The 25,498-nt window shown below is 42.0% G+C and overlaps 1 protein-coding gene across 3 annotated transcripts in view; it reads left to right on the top strand.

Annotated features, from left to right (window-relative positions):
• Nucleotides 1-25,166, top strand: part of setd5 (SET domain containing 5) — a 29,476-nt gene extending 4,310 nt beyond the window's left edge. The window contains exons 2-25 of one of the 3 annotated variants that reach the window (XM_044023391.1): nt 8,550-8,812; nt 10,595-10,694; nt 11,459-11,721; nt 11,872-11,930; nt 12,043-12,230; nt 12,355-12,393; nt 12,883-13,173; nt 13,443-13,591; nt 13,720-13,837; nt 13,944-14,053; nt 15,154-15,403; nt 15,628-15,711; nt 15,821-15,982; nt 16,076-16,453; nt 16,564-16,824; nt 17,046-17,163; nt 17,300-17,529; nt 17,994-18,050; nt 18,154-18,639; nt 19,009-19,101; nt 21,131-21,501; nt 21,663-21,784; nt 21,878-21,966; nt 22,739-25,166. In XM_044023391.1, coding sequence (XP_043879326.1) covers nt 8,742-8,812; nt 10,595-10,694; nt 11,459-11,721; nt 11,872-11,930; nt 12,043-12,230; nt 12,355-12,393; nt 12,883-13,173; nt 13,443-13,591; nt 13,720-13,837; nt 13,944-14,053; nt 15,154-15,403; nt 15,628-15,711; nt 15,821-15,982; nt 16,076-16,453; nt 16,564-16,824; nt 17,046-17,163; nt 17,300-17,529; nt 17,994-18,050; nt 18,154-18,639; nt 19,009-19,101; nt 21,131-21,501; nt 21,663-21,784; nt 21,878-21,966; nt 22,739-23,311 — 4,662 coding nt within the window. In that variant the 5' untranslated portion in view covers nt 8,550-8,741 and the 3' untranslated portion in view covers nt 23,312-25,166. The remainder of the gene's footprint in view (nt 1-8,549; nt 8,813-10,594; nt 10,695-11,458; nt 11,722-11,871; nt 11,931-12,042; nt 12,231-12,354; nt 12,394-12,882; nt 13,174-13,442; nt 13,592-13,719; nt 13,838-13,943; nt 14,054-15,153; nt 15,404-15,627; nt 15,712-15,820; nt 15,983-16,075; nt 16,454-16,563; nt 16,825-17,045; nt 17,164-17,299; nt 17,530-17,993; nt 18,051-18,153; nt 18,640-19,008; nt 19,102-21,130; nt 21,502-21,662; nt 21,785-21,877; nt 21,967-22,738) is intronic. The other 2 variants (XM_044023392.1, XM_044023393.1) reach the window with 2 other exon arrangements.
• The last annotated feature ends 332 nt before the right edge of the window (nt 25,167-25,498 follow it).

The raw sequence follows: 25,498 nt of genomic DNA on the forward strand, positions 1-25,498 counted from the left end.
CTCTCTCTTTCTCTCTTCTGTTCTTGTTTCAATGCACCCCTTCATTTTGTCCTTCATTTCCCTCTTCTACTGTCTGTCCCCCTCCCCTCTCTTTTGTAATATATGACAGTGTTTCACAGAACCCCCCCAGCTCATGTGTATTCTGAGTTTCTCTCTCTGCACCTTCTCAACTGCAGGTAGCCATTTTAGGCTTCATCACATTAACCTTTATTTTCCTTTCCCATTGTTGTATCTGTAATTTTCTCATGCACATATGCAGAATAATAACCATGATAACATTTCAATAAAGGAGATCAATTTAGGATGAAAACAACATTGCGAAATCTACAGGCACATCTGCTCTAAGGGTGTTGTCAGGTATAAGGAGAGAGCAAATAAGACACGGCACAGAAGAAAAATAACTAAGAGTCTTTTCAACAAAGTCAACCCCCCTCAACACCAATCAACAGCTGTCTTGTTTTGGAATGTACAACACTAGTGCTAAAAACAAAAGGGGAAATGAATGTCTGGTGCCAGGTTCTTCCTGTTCACAAGCACCTTGCTTTGTCACCTTGAGCAAATGGTTCCTGTTGGGAAAAGGTGGGAGTTTTTGTTTTATGTAAACAGGTTTTATCGTGGCCATTCTCTCATGCTTTAGAACAGGTTATGTCTTAAAATAGAGCACTGCCTCTTAGCTGTTTAAATGTGAAGTATAAGCAGTTGTTCCCTCAAACCCCTTTTCCCTATCACACACCTTTTTTTTCTTTTTTTTTTTTTAACTTTCCTTAAGTTGTCACGTTAATTTCACTAACTTTAAGTAATCAGGGAGGGCGAGTCAAAGCCTCACATCAGCTTAAAATGGCCACCCACTCTCAGGTTTTTTGTGATATCTTCCAATTGTATGTTTGCTAGTTGTATAATATGTGCTGTGCTGTAAATGTTGCAAGGTGAAGCCCAGCGTAAGCCCTTGTATTGCTCTGGATGAGACTTGTCAGCAAAAGGAAGAACTGTAAATGCCTTTGTCATGCAGTGAGATCACATGGTGACAGAGTATGTCTCTGCTTTATGTTATGCTTACTTAACAACAAGATGGCTTTTTGAAGTTACTACCTCAGTCAGATCTACTACTTGGAAAACACCCTTCTCCACATTTGGTAACAGATGTGGCTATAGGGAGTAGCCTTTGATTTTAGTACCTCTGTAGATTAGTTTCCTCCTAACATTTCTCCAGTCTGAAAAGTGTTAGATTCACTTCACAGAAGAAGTGTGCTGTCAAATTGCTTCACAGGTAAAATGGAAATGGGGGCAGGTTAGGAAAAGGTAGTCAAACCCAAACAGGCAGCAGTATTTTGCTTCGACCATTCTTTTTCTCCTCTTGGTTACTGAGCCTCAAACAGACAGTGGCCGGCTTGTTTGTCCTGAAAACGATGATTGATTTTGTGTCATGCTGCCTGGACTCGCTGTCAACTGCTCTCTCCCCCACTCCTTTTTTCACACCCTTTTGGCCTTTGTTCTCCATTGTGTATTTCTCATCCCAGGTCTGGTCTGGGTCCATTCAGGCAGCTGGACATTGTTGTGTTAATGGTGGGCCATATTGCGCTCCCATAACGCTCAACCACTCAGCATGACAACAGACCCATCACTGTTGGAATTGTATGTATATTTGTTGCTGTGGTACTAGATGTTTGCATCATTTCCTCACTTTTGTTTATCCTCACGTCTCCAGCCTGTTTAGGCTAAGCTTAGTTGTTTATATTTCTGCCTTAGTTTGATCACAGCTTGCTCCAGGAGTGTTGGCTGTGCAACAGCCATACCGATTTGAGAATCAGGTTTATATGTTTTGAAAGTGTTTGGTTTTGTGAAAGTGTTGTGTTAATTTAGCCTGGTTAAGAGAGTTATCACAAGGTGAACAAACATTATGGAAGTGCTGTCAAAGTGATAGCATAGTGTGGGGTTTTCTTCCTGTGTGGTGCCTACAAATCTCATTATTATTGTAACTTTTTTTCATGGCATGTTTGGGATCAAACTGTTTCTGACACCTTACCCTGCCTTTAAAAGATCGTTTTTTTGGTTATTTGCCGCATATATTGTTGTCAGCTTTTTGCTACGCTGGTGGCACCTGATGGCATTGTTAGTGAATAGTGCAGCTGAAGCTGAAATGTCTGATGTGTCTCTGTACCATTTTCTTTGTTATTTTTATTTTTAACTTTACTATTTGATTGGGCTCAGCCTCGACTGAGGAGTGTTAACTCACTGGCCATGTAACAGCATGTCAGGGAAACTCGGTGCATCTTCTATTAACTGCACAGTGATTTTTCCAGAGATATCAGTAGCTTTATAAGGTTGTACAGTAAGAAAACAATAAATACCATGACAGCCTTAATTGTGAATCACATTATATTGTGTTGTCAACCTAATGTAGATATTCAAGTAACCTTTTTAATAAATGTACCATCACACTTGCAGCCTTTTTTCCAGCCTTATGTGGGTACATATGAAGGAGCTTAGTATACAGTGGCCAAATGTTTAGTATGAAGTCTGTTTGCTATTCTCGTGATATTGTAAATGTGTTTGGGTGCCTGTGAAATAAGATCTACAATGGGCTTTGTGTTCTCCCTGGCCACATATCCCATTTGTCTTAAAGCCAGGCCCGATTGATCTGCCTCTACTTTATCTCCAGTTTCCTCCTGCTGTAGCTCAGAGAGTACAGCTCAACCTGCGTAGTGCCGGGGAACAGCAGATATATTCATATCCTGCCTTGTACAGCAAGCATGTGTGCGGGGGCAGACTGTGGGGGCTGGTGTAATCTCACTGGACTGGATGTGTTGTGGAGGTTTGGTGAAGCACAGGTGGACACTGTGTGAGCATGGACATGCTGTTCAAACCCAAATTCTGTGTTTGTGGTCATGTCCTGCTAGCAGTGTCCTATAAGCTTTATGCGGGATAGACATCTTGAGTAGCGCAGCTTGCCATGTTTGGCATTGATTGATGCACTTAATTCTAATAGTTAGATGCCCATTGTATTCAATGTGTTTGTCTGTTTGTAACAGTAAAGCACACATGCAAACTATGCTCACATTTAGGTGACTTTTCTGAATAGCAAATATTGTATGCTTTTGCTTGTATATGTAAGCGCTTTGTGGCTGTGAATTACGTATGAGTACGTGTTCCCAACTATAAGATCAAATGCTGATCTGATCTGTCAGTGTTACTCTTGGTTGGTAGACACTGGTGATGTGGTATTTTTTCTTTTATTGTGCAAGGATGCATCTCACATGATATATCATGATCTTTTTGTGCGGTCCCAAACCCATTATTATTTTTGCCTGTTATGTCTTTCGTGTGGTATTATTTTGAGCTACAGTATTGAGCATGTACAAGTATGTTTTGTGCGCATACAGTGTTTTGAACATGCATACTCTATGTATTGCATGCACATTCTTTTTGTTTGTTTTTTGTGACAATTCATGGTAACTGAAAATGTTGTCAAAATCCACTTTGGTAATCCTCTACATGATTTAGTCAATTTTTACACTACCGTATGGCCCATAGGGCATCTATCAAGGGATTTGATTGGATAATATGTAAGCAGCCAGTCAGTGATTGGCTGAAATTAGTCACATTTGTAATGCTGTGTTGAGTTGAGTGAGTGGACAGAAGGGAGGTGTTAAGGGACACAACCAAGTCTGAGAGATGACTTAAGCTGAGAGAGGAAACAAACATTATGTGCCTACGAAATAAAGAATGCTCACTGAACAATGTGGCACAAAAGTATGTGTTATTGTCCCCTTTAATTCAAGAGTGTTTTTGACTTTGTGTAATGTAATATGACATAGTGTTACTCAAAGATTTAAAAACTCTCAAACATTTTGAGTTTTTGGTCAAATAGCATCTGCTGATATGAAACATACCAGATCTTGGATGACCAGTGTTTCCCAGTAATAACCTAGAATGTGGTGACCCACCATATTCTAATTTGTCTTACCAAAATGTCCATAAAGATTTTACTATCTAATCTCTGTCCCTAAAATGCATGTTTCATGACCACTCACATACTGTACACTAGGCATTTACCCACACGTACCCACATGAATTGACACAGATGGCTTAAATAATACATTTTCTTCTGTGCAGGTTGGCAGTTGTAGGTGGCTTTATAAAATACAGATACAAAAATACAACAGCTGCTAGATGAGAGAACAAGGTCAGCAACACCTGTAGTTTATCCATATTGCATTCACCACTAGTAGTTAATCCTGATAGCATTTCCTTTCTTTTGGAAGGGGTCACCTGATTTGTGACTAATCAATGAAGGGATGTTCTCACCCGTTCACAAAGCAAAAATGAGTGTCATTGTTTGGAAATGTCTATTATGTACTTGAGCAGAACTGTACTGTACTGTACTGCACCAAACCAAACCGTATCATGATGGAAACGCAGCATAAGTCTAGAAAAGCTAGCAATACCACGTAACACTTGAATAACCAGTTGGTAAATCCAGTTGTTCACTTTCTTTTTTGTGCCTGCTCTTTGAATGTCTGAGTGTCTACAATTAAGGTGCGGAGGTCTAGTGTCACTCAGATTAAGAATATAAATGAGCTTTTATTTAACACTAAATTCGGAAAATCAACTCATTCTGAGGGTTTTGTGTACTTTTCCTTGCCAATGTACATGGTTTATACATAGCATTACCTTTCTGTGTAACAGTTACTGTGATCTTCTGCAGCGTGTATACAATCAATACGTTACTTTGGGAAAAAGTCATTTTGGGGGGTTCCACGTGGATGAAAACATTTCTTGAAACAATCCTGTGTATATGGAAAGGTTTAACAAAAAAAGGATTGTATAGGTGAAGTTCTGTTTCTGTGTGGATAAGGCCTAACCCTCAGAAATTGACCTTTTCTTATAGGTGAATGTAACGGAAGGGAGTGTGTGGACCAAAGGTAATGTGCCCTATCGTAGCTTCCAGCTTTCCAGTGTGGTCATTGAGCCAACGATGAAAGTTACTGAATAACAAACTGCTGTAGGCATTATTACAGTTGTCGTTTTCTCGCTTTGAAGTTTTTAACCAGGGATGTGACTTCCCTTAGAGATTTAAGTGAAAAAGAGTGCATTTATCCCTATATATGTCTTTGTTCTTTCAGTCTGTACCATTGCGTGGCTGTTGAGCTAAATTGCTAGAAGCCAGATGGTCGCATGTATGTATTCATCCCAGCCTTTCAGACTGGGTTTGGACTCACCTGTCTCTAGGACAAAAACAATCTGTTCTGCTGTTCAGTTGAATTGCACATAGCGTTAAAGATACTACTCATAGTTACTCCAGTTTGGGTTGTGTTTTATTATGTCTGTATTAATAAATGTAGTGAAATCTTACAAATGACTGAATGACTGAAAACAACGTGAACCCAGGGAAAGACTTACTGAAGGTCTAAGCAACGAAGCAGAATTGAGTGTTTAATTCTGTAGTTAAGCTAATTCACAGAACTTAATTAGCTAATGATAAATTGGCTTCTTGCAGACTTAACCTTCAAGCCATAGCCTTTGCCTCTTGTATCATGTTAGGGCAACAAGCTGTAGCTAATGAAAAAAAACAACCTAAATCAGCTTTTGCAATTTGAAAATTGCACCAATTCAAGATGGTGAAGTACTACTTTATATAGTATTACAAGGAGTGCAGTGAAATTGAAATGAGATCTTCATCATTAATGATCACAATTGTTGTGACCCATCATAAATTTGGTTGCATAACTGTAATTTAATATGTGGTCTCACCAGCAAATCTTTTATTGTGACATTCACATCAGAGGAAATTTATTATAGGGACACTGCACTGTTCTGTGGTCATTTTTAGCACTATGTTTTGTTTTTAATTGTTGCATGGCAGTAATTTTGTAGATGAGCGTTTTCATGTTGTCCTACATACATCCACAATGATTCAGTGCTGTAAATGTATTGTTGAGTTACTGGTGAAGGGCTATACTTTCTCTAGCCTCTATGTCTACATATGCATGACATGTCTATTTTTGTTCCTGACAAAACCATTTTGGGCTGAGCTTCATTCAGACGAGGTGTGGCTTTGCGAGTGTTCATGCCTTTGAACTGTTGTGCAAATGCTTATTGTTTTGTCCTCCTCTTTATAAACTGTGCTATATTACCCCTGGGATATGTTTAGATATTTTAGGTCAGCAGCACATCACAATACATACAATGTTGGAACACTAAATGTTTTAATAAAAAAACAAGACGAAGAAGCGGTTGAAGGGAAGAGTTATGCAAGTCTCTTGCTGTTCATTTTGTCTGCATGTCCCTCCCCCTTGGACTTGTCCCCAAAATGGCCTCTGTTCTGGTGGAAGTGAAAAGACTTTGTTGAGCCTGCTGGTAATTTGAGTCGGTATTCATGGCCAGAGGAACGAACAAGGAAGGGCGGGAGGGCGGGAGGTGGTGGGGGAGGAGGAGGTAAAGAAAGGCTTTCCTTCTTTGTATGGAATTTACCTCCCTAGTTCACCGTCTGGCTCTTTTGGAAGAGGCCCAAATAGTGACTCGCTTTGTGTGTTAGCCTTAGGTAGAAGCTAGGTGCCTGTTTTTGTGAAGAAACAGTCATCCACAGGGAAAATAAACAACTAGTGGTTTTTGAAAATGCTCTGAATGGGGTAGCATGGCATCCAGGCCATGTCATCATGTCTATATGTTACAAACCTATGTTCACTGGTGCTGGTTGCTTCATACTGAGGCCATTTCACTTGCACTAGAATGTTCTGCTTTTGGAACCAAAATGTAACGTGACATTTCTTGTTGCTACTTAGCCATGTGTATCCAGCTGGATGGGGCTGACATTCTCTGTTTGACAGTGAGCATGGTTGAACTGACCTTGACATTATTGGAAGTCCCCAGCCTGGCTGTGGTTGCCTTGGTGCCACAAATTTAGCAAGGGGTAGCAGTTGCTGCTGTAACTAGGGGATCGCTAAAGAAATGTCATGAATCCTGTTGCTGTCAATTTGGATACCTATCTATTAGTGAACTGCCCTATGTTTTATATTATGGTTGCATGTTAGAAGCTTAGCCTTTATTGGTTGGTATTGTGGTCATTATAATCAGACTGGTGTTTGTTGGGTAACATAGTTGCATGTGTTTGCTCAGGATTACCTGTCAGTCAGCCAAGTCCTTTCCTCTTGTGTGAGTGGAGAATAGGAGGGCCTTTTCCCCTTCTGACTAGGTAGCTGGGAGAAGACTGAGCAGAGGAGTGTGGGTCAGTGTTTCAGCAGAGGGTGGTCACATGACAGGAGGGCTGGGCCTCATGTTGGATGACTCACCCCTCCATGGGTCTGGGAGGTAAGCGCCTCCTGCTGGCTCTCTGTATTGGTGCATCCTGATTGGAGACTGTAAGTAGAACTGTAAAGTCCCTGGTTGTTTTTCTGCTTCTGAATAGCCTCCCCCCCTCCCCCCCTTCATTCTGGAAGCGTCTGTGTGGATGACAGACAGACCTACTGCACTGTGTTCATATTGAGTTATTACCTTAGATGCAGGCAAAGGAAAGCTGTTTACTGCCTCCCTCATGAAAGCCTTCATTGTTAACATGAGTCAGCAAATATGGTCCTTCGTTTGGCATGTACTTGTGGATTCCTTGTGTGGTGTTAGGGTTATGTGGTCTTGATGACCTTTGTGGTTTGGATGACCTCCGATAAAGAAGCCCTGTCAATGATACGTACATATGTCAGTGATGAGTGCACTAATTTCGAAGTAAGACACCGATCCTTACTGACTGTTGACTACTATTTTGATTTGATTTGAAATATTAACTTGCTGCACTTGGTTTAATATTTTCATGATAATGGCATTGCTCTGATAATCATGTATTTATGTTTTATTGTTCGAACATTGTTCGTGTGCTGCAGTATTTGGACTGGATTGACAGTGTAAAAGCTGTTCAGTTTATCACCAAACAACAAAGGACAGGAAGGTTTGAGTTTGTTCATATGTGTTATAGCATGAAGGTAACAGCTGCATTCCATACAGTGTCCTTTACTAGTCACTGGTATGGTACATGCTAGATCAGTTTATGTCAGAAAATGTTATTGGGTTAAACTGTGCAAGTTGATATATCGGCTTAAAATTGTCTATGATCCAAGGTAATGTAAGTGTGGCTATACTGCAGATACACAGCAGTTTATAAATCACTGGCTGACTGATCACCCCGACTCAGAGGCTCTCTGATCTGCTGTAGCCACGGTAGCCATGTTCCATGCTACTTTGTCACGTAGACACTTCGTGGAAAAAGCCAGGAATGTAAACAAGGTATTTCAGCATTTTCAGGACCTGTGAATTCTGTGGTGAATAACTCGCAGAGGCTTTGGCCTTAGTGAAATAGTTCATTCAGAAACTAGTGTCACATTAAAGGAAAGGGAAAACATGAAAAGCACAGTATGGACACTTAGGCTCTAAGGCTTATTTTTCCACAATTTTTCAATTTGCTTTCCTATCATGTTACATCCTGAGTAAGGTTGCAGGCAATTTTGTCTGTGTGTTTGTAGAATTCCTGGCCACTCAGTCGATCTGTTGCACTTTCTCCTCAGGTCCCCATGACCGTGAGCCGTGGGCTACGGCTCGGTGGCGCCCCACCTCTGGAGTGGTCTGTTGCGGTAGTCTGGACCCTGTGATTCCTCTTCTCACCGCTCAGTCTCCCCCCCGTCCCATCCTGTCCCTCCCCTCCCCCTCCCCCTCCTTCCCCTTGTCCCCCCCTCCCACGCACCGCTGTGCTGGACGTCATGAGCATAGTAATTGCGCTGGGAGTCACCACACCTGAAACGTCTTACTCCGATATGGCTGCTGGATCAGAGTAAGTATTCAATCACTGCCCACTGGTTGGGATTCAAACAGTTGTGCCCCTCATCTCGAAGAAAGTTTACATAGGATTTCAGTGTTCGACCTGCTCCAACTTCTTCCTCTCTCCAAGATACATGCTGACATTTGTGGATTCAGTAAAATTGCTTAATAAACAGAGCATCAAGTGTCACTCGCAAGATACTTCACCCACTCTGCATTCAATGTTATGTAATAAATATGCTACATTGTTGAAAAGTTTACATATTAAGTTTTAACTTAAGTACAAATTAATTTAAAAGAGTATTTCTGTTGTCTATGTATGTGTATGTATTTTCTGTCCCATGCGTTAGCATTAAGCTAAAACTTTGAGCCTACGCTGTAATGATAAAATGAATTTGCCCAGGTTCTACTTATAACCCTAACAAATGTGCCAAATTTGCAATGCAAATTGATTAAAACTCTCTGACAGTTAAAATACACCTACCAGTGCAGGTGTGACAAATCGATGGTTAGCCCAATCATCCGTGAGAATAGCTCTTATGGTTAACACCTTATGGGGATGCAACATTGCTCACCTCTTCTATACGTTCATACTGTATTTCTTTACAACTCTAACATGTTGGGATGTGATGAATATGCTTCCTTCCTTTCAATATCCTGTCAGCAGTTTTCTGTGTTCTCCACAAAGTCACCTGGAGAGATCCAAAGAGATTGGAAGCACAGTCCACCAAAGACTAAATCTACCCACACAGAAATAAAGGAAATACAGTATGTAATGCTTCAGTCAGGCTGGCTAAACATGAACTCAAAAGCATTTTGTCCTCCCCATCAAGGCCACTTTAACATTATAGACATTTGTGGCCTTTTTCAGTATGGACAGTGAAATCCACACTTTATTTTAGCTTTGTTTTCTTTTGCATAGTCGTTATTTGGTATAAAATTATCCAAATGATATATGACAGGTTGAAAAGCAACACTGAATGCAGTTTATCATTACATTTTGTGCCAAAGTGAATAAAACAGTCATACTAATAAAGGCGTCACTTATCTTTTAATAATTTATACCTTTTGTCCAGAGGGCTACCCCCAGCAGCCTGATTATTATCCCAGTAATAGTTTTTTTTGTGATAACGATTAATTGTCTTCCAGCCCACTCTGTATAGGATAGCTAAACTGGCTTTATAACATCACATCTGGCCCTAGCTGTTTGAGTAGTGTTTCAGTAAATGTCAACAGACAGCTGCCTTAATAAGAACACTTGGCACCTCTCTGTAGGTAACCCTGCTTATGAGTTATGTGGAATCCGGTTGACCTCTCTCTCACACACACCCCTGTTCATAGCCCCCTACAGTTTCCTCCACACATCAGCCAGGGGGACTAACTCAAGCTCAAAGGAAAATACACTGTCTCTGTTGAAGTTTACAACATTATGCGACAAAAGCTTTTTGTCAGTTTGATTGTTTTGGCATGTAAGTTTTCTGATGCTTTGGAGAAGAAGGTAAAAAAGATTAGATTATTTAGTGTCTAGCCAGACCTCAGCTAAAGGGCAAATAGAGTTGCATAACATAATGGCGGCCCACATTTCATTTCCTAAATTGCACTTTCCCAGGCCAAGAGACAAACTTCAGCATTTTGGTGCCATCTAGTGCCTGATCGATGTCTCTTCATAAAATAGCTGGGAAAATAATTGCTCATTATACTTGTGATGGTGTTAGTATATCGAACTGTTTCATGGATAACATTTTACTTTTAGATTTATTATTTAAGTAATGTTTTTAAATTAATTTCTTTTCAGCCCTGAGTCAGTTGAAGCAAGCCCTGCCGTGAATGAGAAAAACTACAACCACAGCTGTGGGAGCGCACAGAATCATGGATATCGGGGATTACCATATGCTGTGAGTTAATGCCACTTTTTCCTAATCTCCAGATCTAATCACAGCATGTCTTTTGGTATGAAACTATGGACTATATGCACGGAGCATCACTTACAACTTGCATTAAAATATAAGCCAGCTCCTTGACTTCTGGTCTGTCAGTTAGGGGAAATTCAGACTTTGTAAGAGGACGTTAGTGATTTAAAATGTATGATGTCGATGTAAATGTTTACATTGTCTTTTAGTAGTTGTAGTTAGCCCTGAGGCCTAGCATGCCACCTAAAATGAAAACGGTGTTTACATTTCATCATCAGGGGACAACAGCAGAGCAACGCTGCATCCCTCTGTGCACCGACACAACTGTAAAACATCTTTGCATCTTTGGCTGACAGCTCACCGGAAATACTCGGGCTAGCTTATAAAAAACACCAGGAAGTGACCGTGCTCATAGTCAATTGTTATTCTTGATTAATCAAAGAAAGTTGACTCGGAGTAAGCAATGAATATTGTAAAAGCTAAAATAATAACTCGGTCATATCTTTTCAGTCATTTCCTTTTTCTAATCTTTTTATGTTCTTATTCTATTAAGTATAACTGTATGAGTAGAACTAAGGATTGTTCTAGTGTTTTTAAATCATGAATGTCTATCCTGCTATTAGTCTTCTGTAACCAGACTACTTCTGTTATTAACAGCTGTACTGTTTCACATACCTGTTTTTTTGCCCCCATTTTCATTCGTCTCCATTTTCCGTTTCCCTTTTTGCCTGAACACCCGTTGTTTGAAGATGCAACAGTCTTCCGTTGTGTGTTGTCAGGATCACAACTATGGCGCACCCCCTCCCCCCACCCCACCCGCTTCCCCGCTATCCCAAACCATCATCCCCCGCATGGATCTCAACGGCATGGTGCTTGGCTCCCACTATCACGAACCTACGGAGGATAACTCAGCAGACAGCGACAGCTCCTCCGAGGAAGACGGAGCCATGCCCCCCTGGTGTCACTGCAACTTGACACTAGATGGCCTACTCATCAAGTGTGACAACTGCAGGTAAGTCTGTTCCAGCATTCCCTCACCCAGGAAGTAGCTGAAGGTGATTCATGCTGACCTACAGTATATATCCAAGAAAGTGTCAACAACACTATATATACACTTGACTTGTGGCCAGGTGTTTTAAATGTTTGTTTTTTTTAATTGCAGAGGACTGGATCGTAGGAAAGGAGCTGATGGCCAACACAGGAAGACAGAAAATGTCTCAGGTATATATCCTTATGTTTGTTCATTCAAGCCCTGATAGAGAACTTTGCATGTATGTATTATGAAGCACACTGCTGATGGTCTTTTTCCCATTTTTGTGTCTTTTCTTGGTAGCTGGAGAAAGCAGTGCCACAGAAAGTGGAGATGAAGAGGTGTCACCCTCCACCATCTCCTATACCGCCACCCAGCATACGCCCACCAGCATCAAACTCACTGTCAACAGGGTCAAAAGGAGCAAATCCAAAAAGAGGAAGAAGAGCACAGAGAAGGCCCGTGGAACATCGAAAAACAAAAAAGTCAAGGTAAGCAGAGCTGTTGGATAGAGGCCTAAATATGATGTTGATTAGAGAATAGCTGATTGTGACTATAGTATTATAACTGCTGAATGTGGCATTGTGAAATAAGTTAATTTTTTCCTTTTTTCAGGCTTTTAGAGAGGGTTCCAGGAAGTCTATGAGGATGAAGGTAAGATTAGAGTCATAAGATTTGCATTTATGTGTACATTACATAGTGCTACATAACATCAAGAACTACATTGGCCAAATGTTTCACCATTGGCTGTTTCTCTTACACAGTTAATTGGCACAAACAGACAATTAGATTATTTTGCATTTGCATTGCATAAATACATCTACAGGCCCTGTTGCCAAATTACTAATTTGGTCTGCTTTTCAGACCCTTTTTCCCCTCATGAAACCATTCAATGATAAATCTAGCAAAACGTAGCCACTTTCTATAGAGAAGTTACCAGTTAACTCAGTGGCAGTTAACCAAAGAAAACATGCTTTTGATTTCCCCTCTTAGTGATGTGTAAATGATTTCCGCACTAGTATTAGCTCCCATGAAAACAACTTTCCATTGACAATTTACAGAACCACAACAGTTTTCTGCCAATTCCACTGCCTTTTCTTTAAAGAACAACTCTTAATCCTCCTTATCTTTTCTTACGCCTAGAACTCAACAACAGAGGCAAATGTGCTGGATGAGAACACTGCAGAGGGATGGGAGAGCAAGATCCGCCAGTGGACAGACCAGTATGAGGAGGCTCTGGCCAACCAGTACAGTGCTGATGTCCAGACACTGCTGCAGCTTCATCGTGCTGCCAGCACCACTGCCTCAAAGACTGAGAGCGGCACCACAATATCTCCCTCCACTGCACAGATCCACACCTCAGTCGATGCCATGGACACCATCAACCGCACGGAGCTGGCCTGCAACCACACAGTGCTAGGCTCACAGATGCAGGTTAGTCCAAGTCCCGATACAAACTTACAAATCTGTTGACCACACAATATTTTGTCCTTTATATGGCACAGTGCATTGCAAAATGATGTGATATGATTTCCCAAATGAAGCCCATGCTAACACCAAAAACAAACAATAATTTCCTAAATTATCTAAATAACTTGCATATAGTGTAATCAGGCCAGCCAGAGTAATTTTCTGTTTTAATGCTATCATAGTTTAAAGATTTTTTTGCCGATGCAAGTATGTGATTTGTAATTGTCTCGTAGCTCCAGTTGGGGCGGGTAACGCGGGTGCAGAAACACAGGAAGATCCTCCGAGCAGCCAAGACCCTGGAACCAGACACTCTTATCATTGAATATCGGGGAAAGGTCATGCTCAAACAACAGTTTGAAGTCAATGGACACTTCTTTAAAAAGTAAGATGTCATATGAGCTGTGGGTTATAAAATGGCAAACAAGTGGATACAGTCTCGAATTCTACAGTTTCCTCAAAGGTATTTTGGTGAACCGTTATTCATACAATTGTCTTCAAATATTTTTTCAGACCCTACCCTTTTGTGCTGTTTTATTCAAAATTCAACGATGTAGAGATGTGTGTTGATGCGCGGACCTTTGGAAATGATGCACGCTTCATCAGGAGGTCCTGTACACCTAACGCCGAGGTCAGCCAATAAGCTTTTCTTAAATTTGAGTACATGTTACTAATGGATTCATTTTAATTTAATAGATTAATGTCCGGGTGGTCTCTTGTTGTGTTGCCTTCCACAGGTTCGACATATGATTTCTGAGGGAATGATCCATTTGTGCATCTACGCTGTCACTCAAATCACAAAGGACTCTGAGGTCACCATTGGATTTGACTATGAGTTTAATAGCTGGTCAGTACTAATCCTCAACTCACGCCGCTTAAGTTTTCTGTTACCACTTTAAATCAGCCTCTAAAAACAACATAAGTCAAGTCCTTTCACCATAAAAGTGACAAAAGGTCAAGAGTTAATGGTCCAAGTTCTGTTTATAAACCTTAAGTAGATAACATAAATAAAGCATATAATATGTTGTACCCCATTCCCACTGGTCAAAACACCCATTTAATCCTAGGTTTAATTAAGTTTTTCACCAGTGGGAATGTGTGTAATCGGAATTCACTCCCAGGTCAAACTACTCTCCTGTGCATGTGGGAATTTATTGGCTCCATCTCTGATTGGCATCAGTGGGGAACGTAGGACCCATATGAACAAGTTAATTATTTTCTTTGTCTGCTCTATTTTTACCAGAGATGCACCATTTCAGCATGTCATGTGTTGCTATGACCTGCGTTCATCTTTATTCATCTTTGTAGCAGTCTTTACTTCTGCCCTCAATATTGTTTTTTTTTCTATCAGTCATATCATATAAACAACTGATTGAAAGAGAGGCAGAAGTAAAAGATGCAAAACAATAACCTCCGCAACATTATCACTGAGGGCCACTGTGGTGTTTTTTTCTTCCCCTGAATTGTTTTGTTTTGTGATGTCACAGTTGTCACAGGCGATACACACGAGGCAGAGGTGGAAAAAAACACCAAAAGGATAACAACCGTTGGTAATGGTGGTTATCACCTTTTTTAGTAGCTTCACGCGGGTTAAAAAAAATCCTGTGTGTAACTCCTAATTTTAGAAAGAGGCTCTAGTGAAGGTGTGAATCTTTGGGCTACATTCATTCTACTAAGTTTTAATTTGAAAACAGCGTTTCCAAAAAAACATCCAAAACAAAAACATCTGCACCCAGACAGGCTTTTTTCAGGTAATCTGCATCTATTTTAACACATCAGATGTATATCACATGACCATTTAGACAAACAAGCAGATTTTTCCCCTCTGCAGAATTTAGAGTAGTGTGGATGTAGCCTTTATATTACCTGAAAACACCCTGGTTGCTGTTCCACCCTCTGGCAGTTTCTCCAGTCTAATCTCCTCCTCTCTTGGTAACAAACCACCAGTAATTACAAAGTGGACTGTGCGTGCCATAAGGGCAACCAGAACTGCCCGGTGCAGAAGCACAACCTGAGCCCCAGGGAGAGCTTCCTGAGTCCCCCCTCACTGCTGCCTCCCTCTCCTCTGGTTGGTGCTGAGACGCGACGGAGAAAAGCTCGGCGGAGGGAAATGGAGGGCAGCCTGGCCAGCGATAGCAACCAGACCCTTGACGACAACCAGGATGCCAAAGAACTGCAGGGAACAAGTGACGCAGAGGTGTGTGTGTGTGTGTCAACTGCACGGCACTAAATGCACTAATATAATACCAAGGGTACTAGATGGATCATTTTAAAATAAACTATTAAATAGAAATGTGTCATCAAAAAGGGACAGTATTCTAAAAACTGGGCTTGTTGTAAATAAAGATATATTTGGTTGCCTAATATCACTGATATTCACTGTGGGATAAGCTGTTTTTTCCTATGTGCATGTGCAATTAGGAGAGACTTCTGGATGAGGTGAAGGCAGAAGAGGGTGAAGAAGGAGAGGTCGATGAAAATGGGGTTACCATCTCCAGTAAAAGAGTATGTCATTTTAACTGTTCCCATACTAGATCACTTATTCACAAGCTAACTATTTCAGATTGTTCTTGACACTGTAGTTGAACTTGTGCGATTTTGACTGTTCATGTAGACATTTAACAGCCTGGAAAGGAGGCGGAGGAGAGTGGGAGGAGCAGAGTTAAAAGAGGAGGGTGTGGAAACAGAGGATGGGGCAGGAAACCCCACAGCAAACACCCCTATACCCCAAAGCACAGGAGTTGGGGTCAGCACACGCCGCACCACCTACGTCATGGTCAGTGAGAGAAAACAAATTTCATTTGTTAAATTCAGTTTAATGGTTTTGTGTTGCCTCACTTTTATGTTTTGTTTTTTTTTTTTTCTACAGGAGACGCCATCTATTGAAGAAAAGACATCATTAACACATCCTCCTACCCCCGTCGCTCCCCCTAAACCTGCACGACCCACCAAGCCTCGTCCTAAAAGTCGGATGTCTCGCTACCGGTCAAGCTCGTCACAGCGAGCTCGGCGGCAGCGGCAAGCCCTTGCCCAGCAGGCAGCGGCAGCTGCTGCGGCTGCAGCACTGGCAGCAACGCCGTCATCAGCTGAACAGGGGGCTGCACTGGATGAGGAGGGACCTCAAGGTCCATATGGTGCTGAACACGGCCATGGAGAGAGTGGTCTAGGAGGTCATCCCTTGGATGGAGATGGCCATGGTCTAAACGGCCTAAATAGAGGCAACCTGCGCTACCCCAAAACCAAGAAGGTTAGTGGACAGTATACTCTATATATATAATATATATAATAGTATATAAAATTATTTGTTGGATTTTGGCTTTTTCAATGGTCATCATGATTGTTATTGTGTGTACTTAGTACCTTGTGACAGAGTGGCTGAATGACAAGATTCCTGGAGGGGAAAGGGTTCAGCATGAGGTGCTTGTTGAGCGCCCACTGCGGATAACCACTGACCCTACGGTGCTGGCCACCACCCTCAACATGCTGCCAGGTCTCTCCCACTCGTCGCTCATTTGCACCGCACCCAGACACTACGTCCGCTTTGGCTCCCCCTTCAACCCAGAGAGACGCAGGCCCCGCCCACTCCAAATGGACGGCACTTACGGCTGCTACAAAAAGGTAAGTGACTCTTTATTGAGTGTTGCTACAAGTCAGTCTGTGCATTTGATTTATTCAAATATCTGATTCGCTGTTAAGACTTTCCAAATATGCTGGTCTTGCTATAAATATGCTCTACCTCAAATTTGTTGGAAAAAAATGCCGTAAAACTAAGTATATTTATTCTAATCAAAAATGCCAGATTTACTTTTTAACCAGACATAACTGTTGTTTTGATGCAGAGATGGATAAAGCAAGTGGAGGATGAAAGTTGTTCAGCCAGTATGGAAGATGGCACTGAGTCCACCTCCTCCCAGCAAAGTACCAGTAGCAGATCCACCCCCAATCCCCTGTCTACTGGTACGTACACACTTGAACTAAACCTAGGTGATTTGTTTCTGCTCTGTTTTCTGAAAATGTGGGAAAAAACAAATCAGTCTTCCATTGTGACAAGGAAATAGAAACTGATTAAAAATGTTTGTTTTTAAAATCACAGAAGTCGGTGCCCCATTTAAAAAGCGGCGCTCCAAATATATGGCAGACATGACACCAGCACCCCCAGAAAGCCTGCTTCGTCCCCTGTCACCCATCACACCTCCACTCCCCGAGGACGGACTCCACCCACTGCTGCACACCCACTGTGGCTCCTTGCTGCCCAATGGCCTGGGCTACTCGCCCATGCCCTCGCTGCCTGCAAGTCGATGCAACACACCATTGCAATTTGAAGTAAGTGCATAACCACAACAGTCAAATAACAGTAATAAAAACTGTTTTATCCTCTTGCATGTCAGTCCTTGGATCACACATCTACACTTGGGATGTCTAAATCCAGTGTTATCCATTTACTCAGTCGAATATGACACTCAAATTAGAGTTTGGAATAGTCAATTCCCAGGGGAAAATTTGGCTTGTTACAGCTGATCCGCAAATCCAGTAAGAGTAGAACTATGAACAGACCAGTATCAACTTAAGGATTTGTAACAAATTTACACATGAGAAGCCAAATGACAAAAGTGACAAATGCAGACTGACAACTTTCATAGCACGGATGTGTTTAACATGAACCCCCTTATGATTTTAGGCAGGGGTAGGGGTGTTTATTTTTCAGAATAATATGGGGCACCGTTTGTTGTTCATATACCCGTGTAGCCTGTCCTGTAAAATCAATATTTTCTGACATTTTTCTTTAGAACATATCTTCCCCCGAGGCATCTCCTGTCCACCGGCCAGAGTCTATCTCACCTGAGGTATGCTCTCATCTCATCTGTCAAATGCTGCAAATTACTAAGTGGTTACTCATTTGTTTAATAAATTCTGTCTTTCCATTTATCTGTCCCTCTCTACCTACAGCCATGTCTTCAGACAGACTTTGAAGTCCCGAGGCCTCAGTTCCCAGACCTGTCGCTCCCCTCCAGCTTGGAGAGTCCTGTGGCCATGACCTCAGATGACTTGTCCCTTCCTGGATGCCTCTCAGGTCCAGACTTCCAGGGTCCATCAGCTATGGGGACCAGCTCCTTAAACCCAGCGTCCTGTCCTTCCTCAGACCTAAACCCCCCAAACAGGGAGCAGGGCTTTAGGACAGAGTTCAACCTCATATACACCTGTTCACCACTAAATGCAAACTTGGCGAACCCTGTGACTACCGACTGCCGTCAATCCCTGTCAGAGGGAGGCTTTTCCCCTGCGGAGTCCTTCCACAGTTCCATAAGTGGCCAGGGGCTGATGGGAGATCTTGGCCCTGGCTCCATGTCACCCTACGGTGAACCTCATTATGTGGGGGGCTACCCAGACAGTGGCACACCTCCTCACACCAGCAACCCACCGCAAAAGAGGAAGGCAAGTTCTCTAAATTCTATTGATAAGATTGTGAATATAGTTTTAATTAGGAAATTTTTTGGTAGATCTCAAAAGAGTTTGATCTTTTCTTCTTAAGTGCGAATGAATTGAGTGTGATATGTGACAAGCCAAACACCATGATGTGCTTTTCCCCTTGCTCATTGTTTGCCCAATGACTGGTGAACAAATACAAAAGCAGCAGGCATTAAAAAAAAAGTCTATAAGCATTTTGTGTGTTTATCTGAAATGATTTCCACTCTGTAGCTTTGACCTTCCCTCCCCCTCCCCTCTCCCACAGTCCCCCTCCTCCCCCTCGCTGTTAGTTGACACTTTCTGCCAAGTCTCTCTTCCACTTTTCTTCCAAGGCAGAGGGCCAACCAGCATACCATTAGTCTGCTGACAGGGAAGCCAGATTACCAGGCTATAGCTGTAAGAAGTGAATACAAGCCAGTACAAAATATGGTGAATATTCTCCCTACAACTACATCTCTAGAAGTGTGCATGTAAATATTGTTTCTTGCATCTGCATACAACAACCCGCCCTCCCCTCCTCCAACCCTACATTGAATTCTGACTCTTTAGTTTTGATCAGGAGGTTTTAATTTATTATGTCATCTCAGTCAAATCCATTCAAGTGGTGTAAAAGGTTCATTCATTGACTTCAACACAAGAGGGTGCTAGTTCATGACAAGACAAAGCCCACATGTACTTCATCTTCATCCATGGCACTTAATTGTTTCATCCAGCTCTACTGTGAAAAAGGCTAATCTTACCTGTCTGGTACCAAAAGAAAACGGGCTATAATACAAGGCACCATGAAAAAGTCCAGCAGCTCAGGTGACGTAATTCCTCAGTTCTGACTGAGCAGTTGTTAAAATCCGCTGGTCACCAAGAACGCGTCTAAACACAATCTGTTGTAGTGTTCCATGGACCCTGTTCTCCGACTGGAAAATAAAACAAAAACAAGAATCATTACTGGTTTCTAGATTCACAGTAATTTTAATGGAAAAAGCTAAATCACAGGCAGGCTGGAATTGACTCATGGTTGTCGATAGGGTCAGCATTGAGCCATTAAATACCATCTTGAATAAACAGACAAAAAATGAACTAAATAGTGATGTCTAAGATCTTCTAGTAGTGACTACATCACTGAAGAAATGTGCTGGTAACACAAGCAGTCACAGGATCAGACCGGTGGTAAATGAGCTAGTATATCAAGCAAGTATCAGTACATTACAAACCTGTAAATTGTCTTACAAATAGTATGCAACCCAGTGTTTCACAGTCATGGATACATGTACAACTGAAACTATTGAAATATGGATGGATGTGTGTGTGGATGGTATAAAGGTGATAACAAGAGGCAAATTGCACTGAAGCTCTATAATGTGACGAGTGCAAAACACCAAGTTAGAAACTGCCTACAGTCTGCCCTGTGATCTTACACTAGCTATGTTTACATGGACACAAGTAATCAGAATAAAAGACTGATTGGAATAAAAAAACATGCCAATCTGAAAATTCCAATCCGGACGAGAGGGCTGGTCGGTTTTCCTATAAACGGTCAATCCAGTCATGACTTCCTGCTTTGGCGTCTGATCCATATAAATGTGGCATATTTGCGTTTTACTGCTTTCTTTCAATTCCAAAACAGCATGACAAATAGACACGAAAGTCACAAATGCAGAAGTGGAAGAAAATTAGTGTGCACGCAGGAGCATTTCATTTTTGCGTCCATGTAAACGACAGAATTGTAAATTCCAATCGGAACAGATCTTTTCGGAATGATAGAAATGTTGCACTTGTAAACATAGCTACTGTTAAAATGACAGGATTCATCCATATCACGATCCGAGTGTGTTGTCATCATCCTGCTCCGCTGCCTCCTTCATTTACTCCCCTTTTCCCACCCCACTCCTACAAGTCTTTCCTGTATCATGACAACATTAAACTGGGACGGGTGCTCTCACTCTCATTGTTCAAGAGTGGAGGTGTGTTTCTGTGTTTGTGACATGAGTGTTTTGTTGTTTCAGTGTGGTTGCATCATGGCGTGGTGCATTCAAAGTTGCCTGCTTTCTTGTCAAAGCTTTCAATGCTGTATGTTACTAACAGTGCATTCAGACCACATCCAGTGATGTACACTTTTGTTTGTTTGTTTATTTACTTATGTATTTATTTTTTGAGTCAAGTATGTTCATGGAATGGAACCAAACCAAAGTGCATTCAGTATCATTTTTTATGTCAAAGGTTATTTCCATGGTGATTAAGATCTTTTCTTTTTTTTTTCTTTATGTTGTATTGAATAGTGTTAAATCCTTTTTCCAGGTGAGTCCTCTCTGGTGTGGTGCATGCGGTCTGCCCATCACTCAGTGCAGTTTTCTGTGAATGATGTGACTCAGTCAGCGGACCAGCATCAGTGTGAATGACGTGAGGTCGTATCAGATTGTGTGTCAGTTATTTATCAGTTCCTCTCCTCCCTCTGCTGCTTCAGGTGTCTTTGCTGGAGTACCGTAAACGGAAACAGAGCAGTGGTCGTGACCATGAGCCCGCTGTCAGCACCTCCTCCCTGGGTGCCACCCCTTCACGGCCTGCCTCTCACTACATCCAGGATTCCCATCAACAACAACAACAACAACAACATCAACATCATCATCATCATCATCCTACTCCTCCTCCTCAACATCATCATGCTCATTCCCATCATGCTCATTCCCATCAGCAGATACAGCCCCCGGTATCACCACACAGGTCCTACTCCTCCTCAGCACACACCAACCCTATCTCACAGATAGAGGAGGTCAGTCCTCCGGACCACCATGTCCCGCCAGCACAGCACCGACGCCAGGACAGCAACAGTGACTGGTGAGAAGCCTGAGAGTGACAGGGTTTTAATGCATGTCTCACCCATACATGGTGTATAGAAAGTGGACGTAGAGGCTGTAGTCGCACCATATTTCTGATTACTTCCTTATCAGAGCTGAGCAGCAATTAACCTTTGGATCATCTGTAATTTTTTTCCCAAGGATGGTTCCCACGACTGTTGAACGTCTGAGGGAAGGTCAGGGTGTTCTCGAGCGAGTGCTGCGAAGCATCAAGATGGAGCGGGTTTACAAGAGGGGCGACGGATCTACAGAGAATGAATATGGTATGGAGATAATTGAAACACCAGGGAAACTAGGCTTTAAAAAACAACGATTGACTCATTATACATAGTTCATCCACTTGTCTGTGTTTTCAGATACAGATCGATATGAGATGCAGGCAGCGTCCATGGCTTCTCCCATGAAGAGTCCACACAGATACAGTCCCTCTGTGTATTCTCACCAGGTATTCTGTTCACACTGTTGTCCTCCAACTACCAGTATTCATGCTGAAAATGTTGTTTGTGGTCAAGTCATTATTTGGAACAATGTATTTTGAATATATTGTGTGCAGAATATACGTGGTACCCATGATGCCTGGCCAATTATACATTTAACTCGTATGGATGCAGTTTGCATTTTTACATTTGTTACAAATACACAAATGCTACAATGAGTTTGATCTTTGTCAAAAACCTATATGCCATATTTGCTGGTAGATGAACCATGCAGACGTTATTACTCACTACTGTGAATCAACATATTCTTTCAGGCCCAAACACGCAAGCACAAGAGTTGGACAACAAACACAATATAACACATGCTAATATGGACTGAGCATGTCAGAGTCTGAGGAGAATGCCTAGGTTCATCTGTTGTAAATGAAGTGTGTTCTTCCCTTTTGATAGGAGGGGCTCCAAACAGAGCTGCCATCCAAAAGTACTAGTATTTAATGACCATGTGATGAAATCAACCATTTCTATAGGAACCCTGCCTTCTACAGCTTATCTTATCTGTAGAAATCCTCTTCACAAACTGATAGCCATCAATAAATAAAGTAGCAACCAAATCATTAGCTTTAAATGAAAATAACAGACCAAATTCAATGTTAAATGGCACTTCAATATGCACAGGTATTATTGAGGTTTGTCCCATAGTATGACAGCAGCATTTTGTAACTATGGGAACCATGTTTTTTGTCATGAGAACATGTCACAAGAGTGTCTATGTGTGTTCAGTCATCAGAAAGTCACCGGCAGACAGACAGCCCGTCGCTCCGTCAGCAGACCTCCACCTCACCATTCCGGGGTTCCTACAGTCCCTCATCAGGCCAGAGCTTCTACACCCGCCACTCCTCCCACCCTGGACTGTCCCAGGACCACCCTCCATCCTCCTACCCCAGCCACTCACCCACCCCCACCTCATCGACAGACTCCAGGCCGCCAGCAGCAGGGTCTCTACACCAGCAGAGTGGCAACAGTAACGTGGACAGAAGCCACAGCTACGGCAGCAGCCATTTAAAAGCGAGCCTTTTGAACAGCAGTGGCCTGTCGGGGGCTCCCGCCCCAGGATCCAGGGCCCATGGGCAGACTAAAATAGACTCGGGCACCCTGGCCTCCAGGGGGAGTCAGCAACAAGTGTCTCGTGGCCTGAAGTCGGGCAGCCCGAGCCAGGCGGCGCTGCAGGCCAGCTCCAGACTGCTGTCAGCCTCTGGACAGACACACTACCCACAGCGAGGGACGAGTCTCGGCCAGTTCCAGCACTCCCCCCTCCAAGGACCTGGAGTAAGGACACAGTCAGGAAGCTTTTAGGACCTTATTTGTGTGCGTGCGTGTATGTGAGTGTGTATGAAGTTGCGTTACCCCCTCAAACGCCTAAAGCTCTGGTGAAATAGGGCCCAGGGAGTTTGAAGTGGGTAAATGTATAGACCTAAGAGGAGCAAGGACTTCCTTACGGATTTCTCCTTTCCTTGTTTTCTGTCTTTTCTTTCTTTATTTTCAGAAGAAGAAAAAAACTAAATGGCCACATTCTGCACAAAGCTAATCATTGACTTTGGACGTCATGTTGGAATCAGTGGAAAAGTTGATTTGGATGACAAATACAAAAAAGAAAAAAAAAAAATCACATGTAACTTGAAATTGTCCCCAGTGTTCCCTGATGTGCCGGACTGTGCAAACAGGCTCTCTAACTTCCACACAGATGTCTGTACAAAGTTCTAAAAGCTGTAACTGTTGTCATGGCAGCCAGGTTGGAGAAATGCTGGAGATGCATATATATAAAAATATATGAGTCTGTGCTGCAGTAAATAAGTGTTTGATTTGGAAAAAGGGGGGGAAATGATGCAAACTGAGATAATGTGTTAATCATCCGTTATAGAGCTACATTAGAGAGCTGGGGAGGAGGACGTTTCCTTTTATAGGGTCATTCCATACATTACCATCTTCCATGATCTCTCACTAAACATGAAAACAGCCCTTTTTTCCTCACGGTTCTGTCTGTTCCACTGTTCCGTTGTTGGTTTTCTTTTTTTTTTGTTGTTGGTTTTCTTCTGTTCTCATCCTCACTGGACTGTTTTGATTTCACTCTAGGACTACTCCACTGTAGACTTCTGATATTGTACTTGAGACATGCCGGTCTTATGATTCATGGTGCTGCATTCTTGTTTTTTTTTTTTTGTTTTTTTTGTTTTTTTTTCCAATAAATTTGAAACCCAGTTACGTTCCCCACGTATGGCTGCATTCATCGTGTCACATCAGCTCAAGTCGGTTTTATTTTCTCTATATTCATACTGATCGTATGTTACAGTGATGGAATGCAGGAAGTGAAACAATTGATGAATAATCAAATGTTAAAAGACAAATACATACAGTGCATGTTTTGTTTTCAGACCAATCCATTGCATTCCTTGTGACACTGAGGAAAACTGGGCAAAGGAATCTGTGGGAGAGATTCCATTATTATTATTAAAAACCCTAACTGAAAAAAAAAAGCTGCTATGTTCTGTGAGAACTGCCTCCCTTTCCCACAGAATGCTGTATTTTTTTATTTTCCTCGTAACGCTGACTCTCACACTGACTCTCATTAAAGCAACGGTTCTCCTCACAGACGCACCGAGTTGACGGCAGGAGTCATGCTCTCCTCTGAGACTGTTTTAGGAGCGGATGTGGAGTGGGGGGATGGGATGCCATCACCACCAACACACAGAAGGGTACTCATGTTACATGAATGTTTGACAGATTAAAATAAACAACATTGTGACCCAAAATTAACCAGCACCTTAAAATGAAAGAGAGACACTCTAAGACATACTAGGACAATATGTATGATTGTGTTTACTTGTATAGAAAGAAATGTGATATAGACTTGTATGGAGAAAATGTAGTACACTGAATTTATCGCATGATATTTGTTTTTAGGGTCTGAGTGACCAACTCTGTCAGATGGTTGGAAGCCAATCATTGGGTATTTTCCTGGGTTCCTTCTAAACGCAGACGCTGCATTCTCTCTCTCTCTCTTTTTGTTTATGTAAAGATCCTTCTGTTGGTTTTGTTTTTATTTTTTACCACAGATCATAGTAGTAACTATTTCAATTGTTCCCCTCCAAAAGATTTAAGAAGAAACAGATGTAATGCCTTTTGATAATAAAATAATCATGATGGTAATGTATTTTGCAAACTACCATTGTGACCGTGTCATTTGAGGCAGTCGCCCTCACACTTTGCGCACCGCTGCATCTCAAGCTGATAGACGTGTGTTTTATTCATGTTCTTTCATGTTTTTAGGAGAACACTGCAGTGTGCCTTCAGTGTTGTAGAAATCAGACGAACAGTTTGTGAAGAGGGGTATTGGACAACGTGGGGACACACTTCATGACCTTTTTTTTTGCAGAACATATTAAGAAGATACTATAACATGTCAGTGCTCAAACAATGAGTGGTTAAATACTTGTGTGGAGCCACATTCAGGTATTAAAGCTGGCGTAGGCAACATATTTTCAT

This window comes from Solea senegalensis, linkage group LG4, assembly GCF_019176455.1.
Source record: "Solea senegalensis isolate Sse05_10M linkage group LG4, IFAPA_SoseM_1, whole genome shotgun sequence".
Lineage (NCBI taxonomy): Eukaryota > Metazoa > Chordata > Actinopteri > Pleuronectiformes > Soleidae > Solea > Solea senegalensis.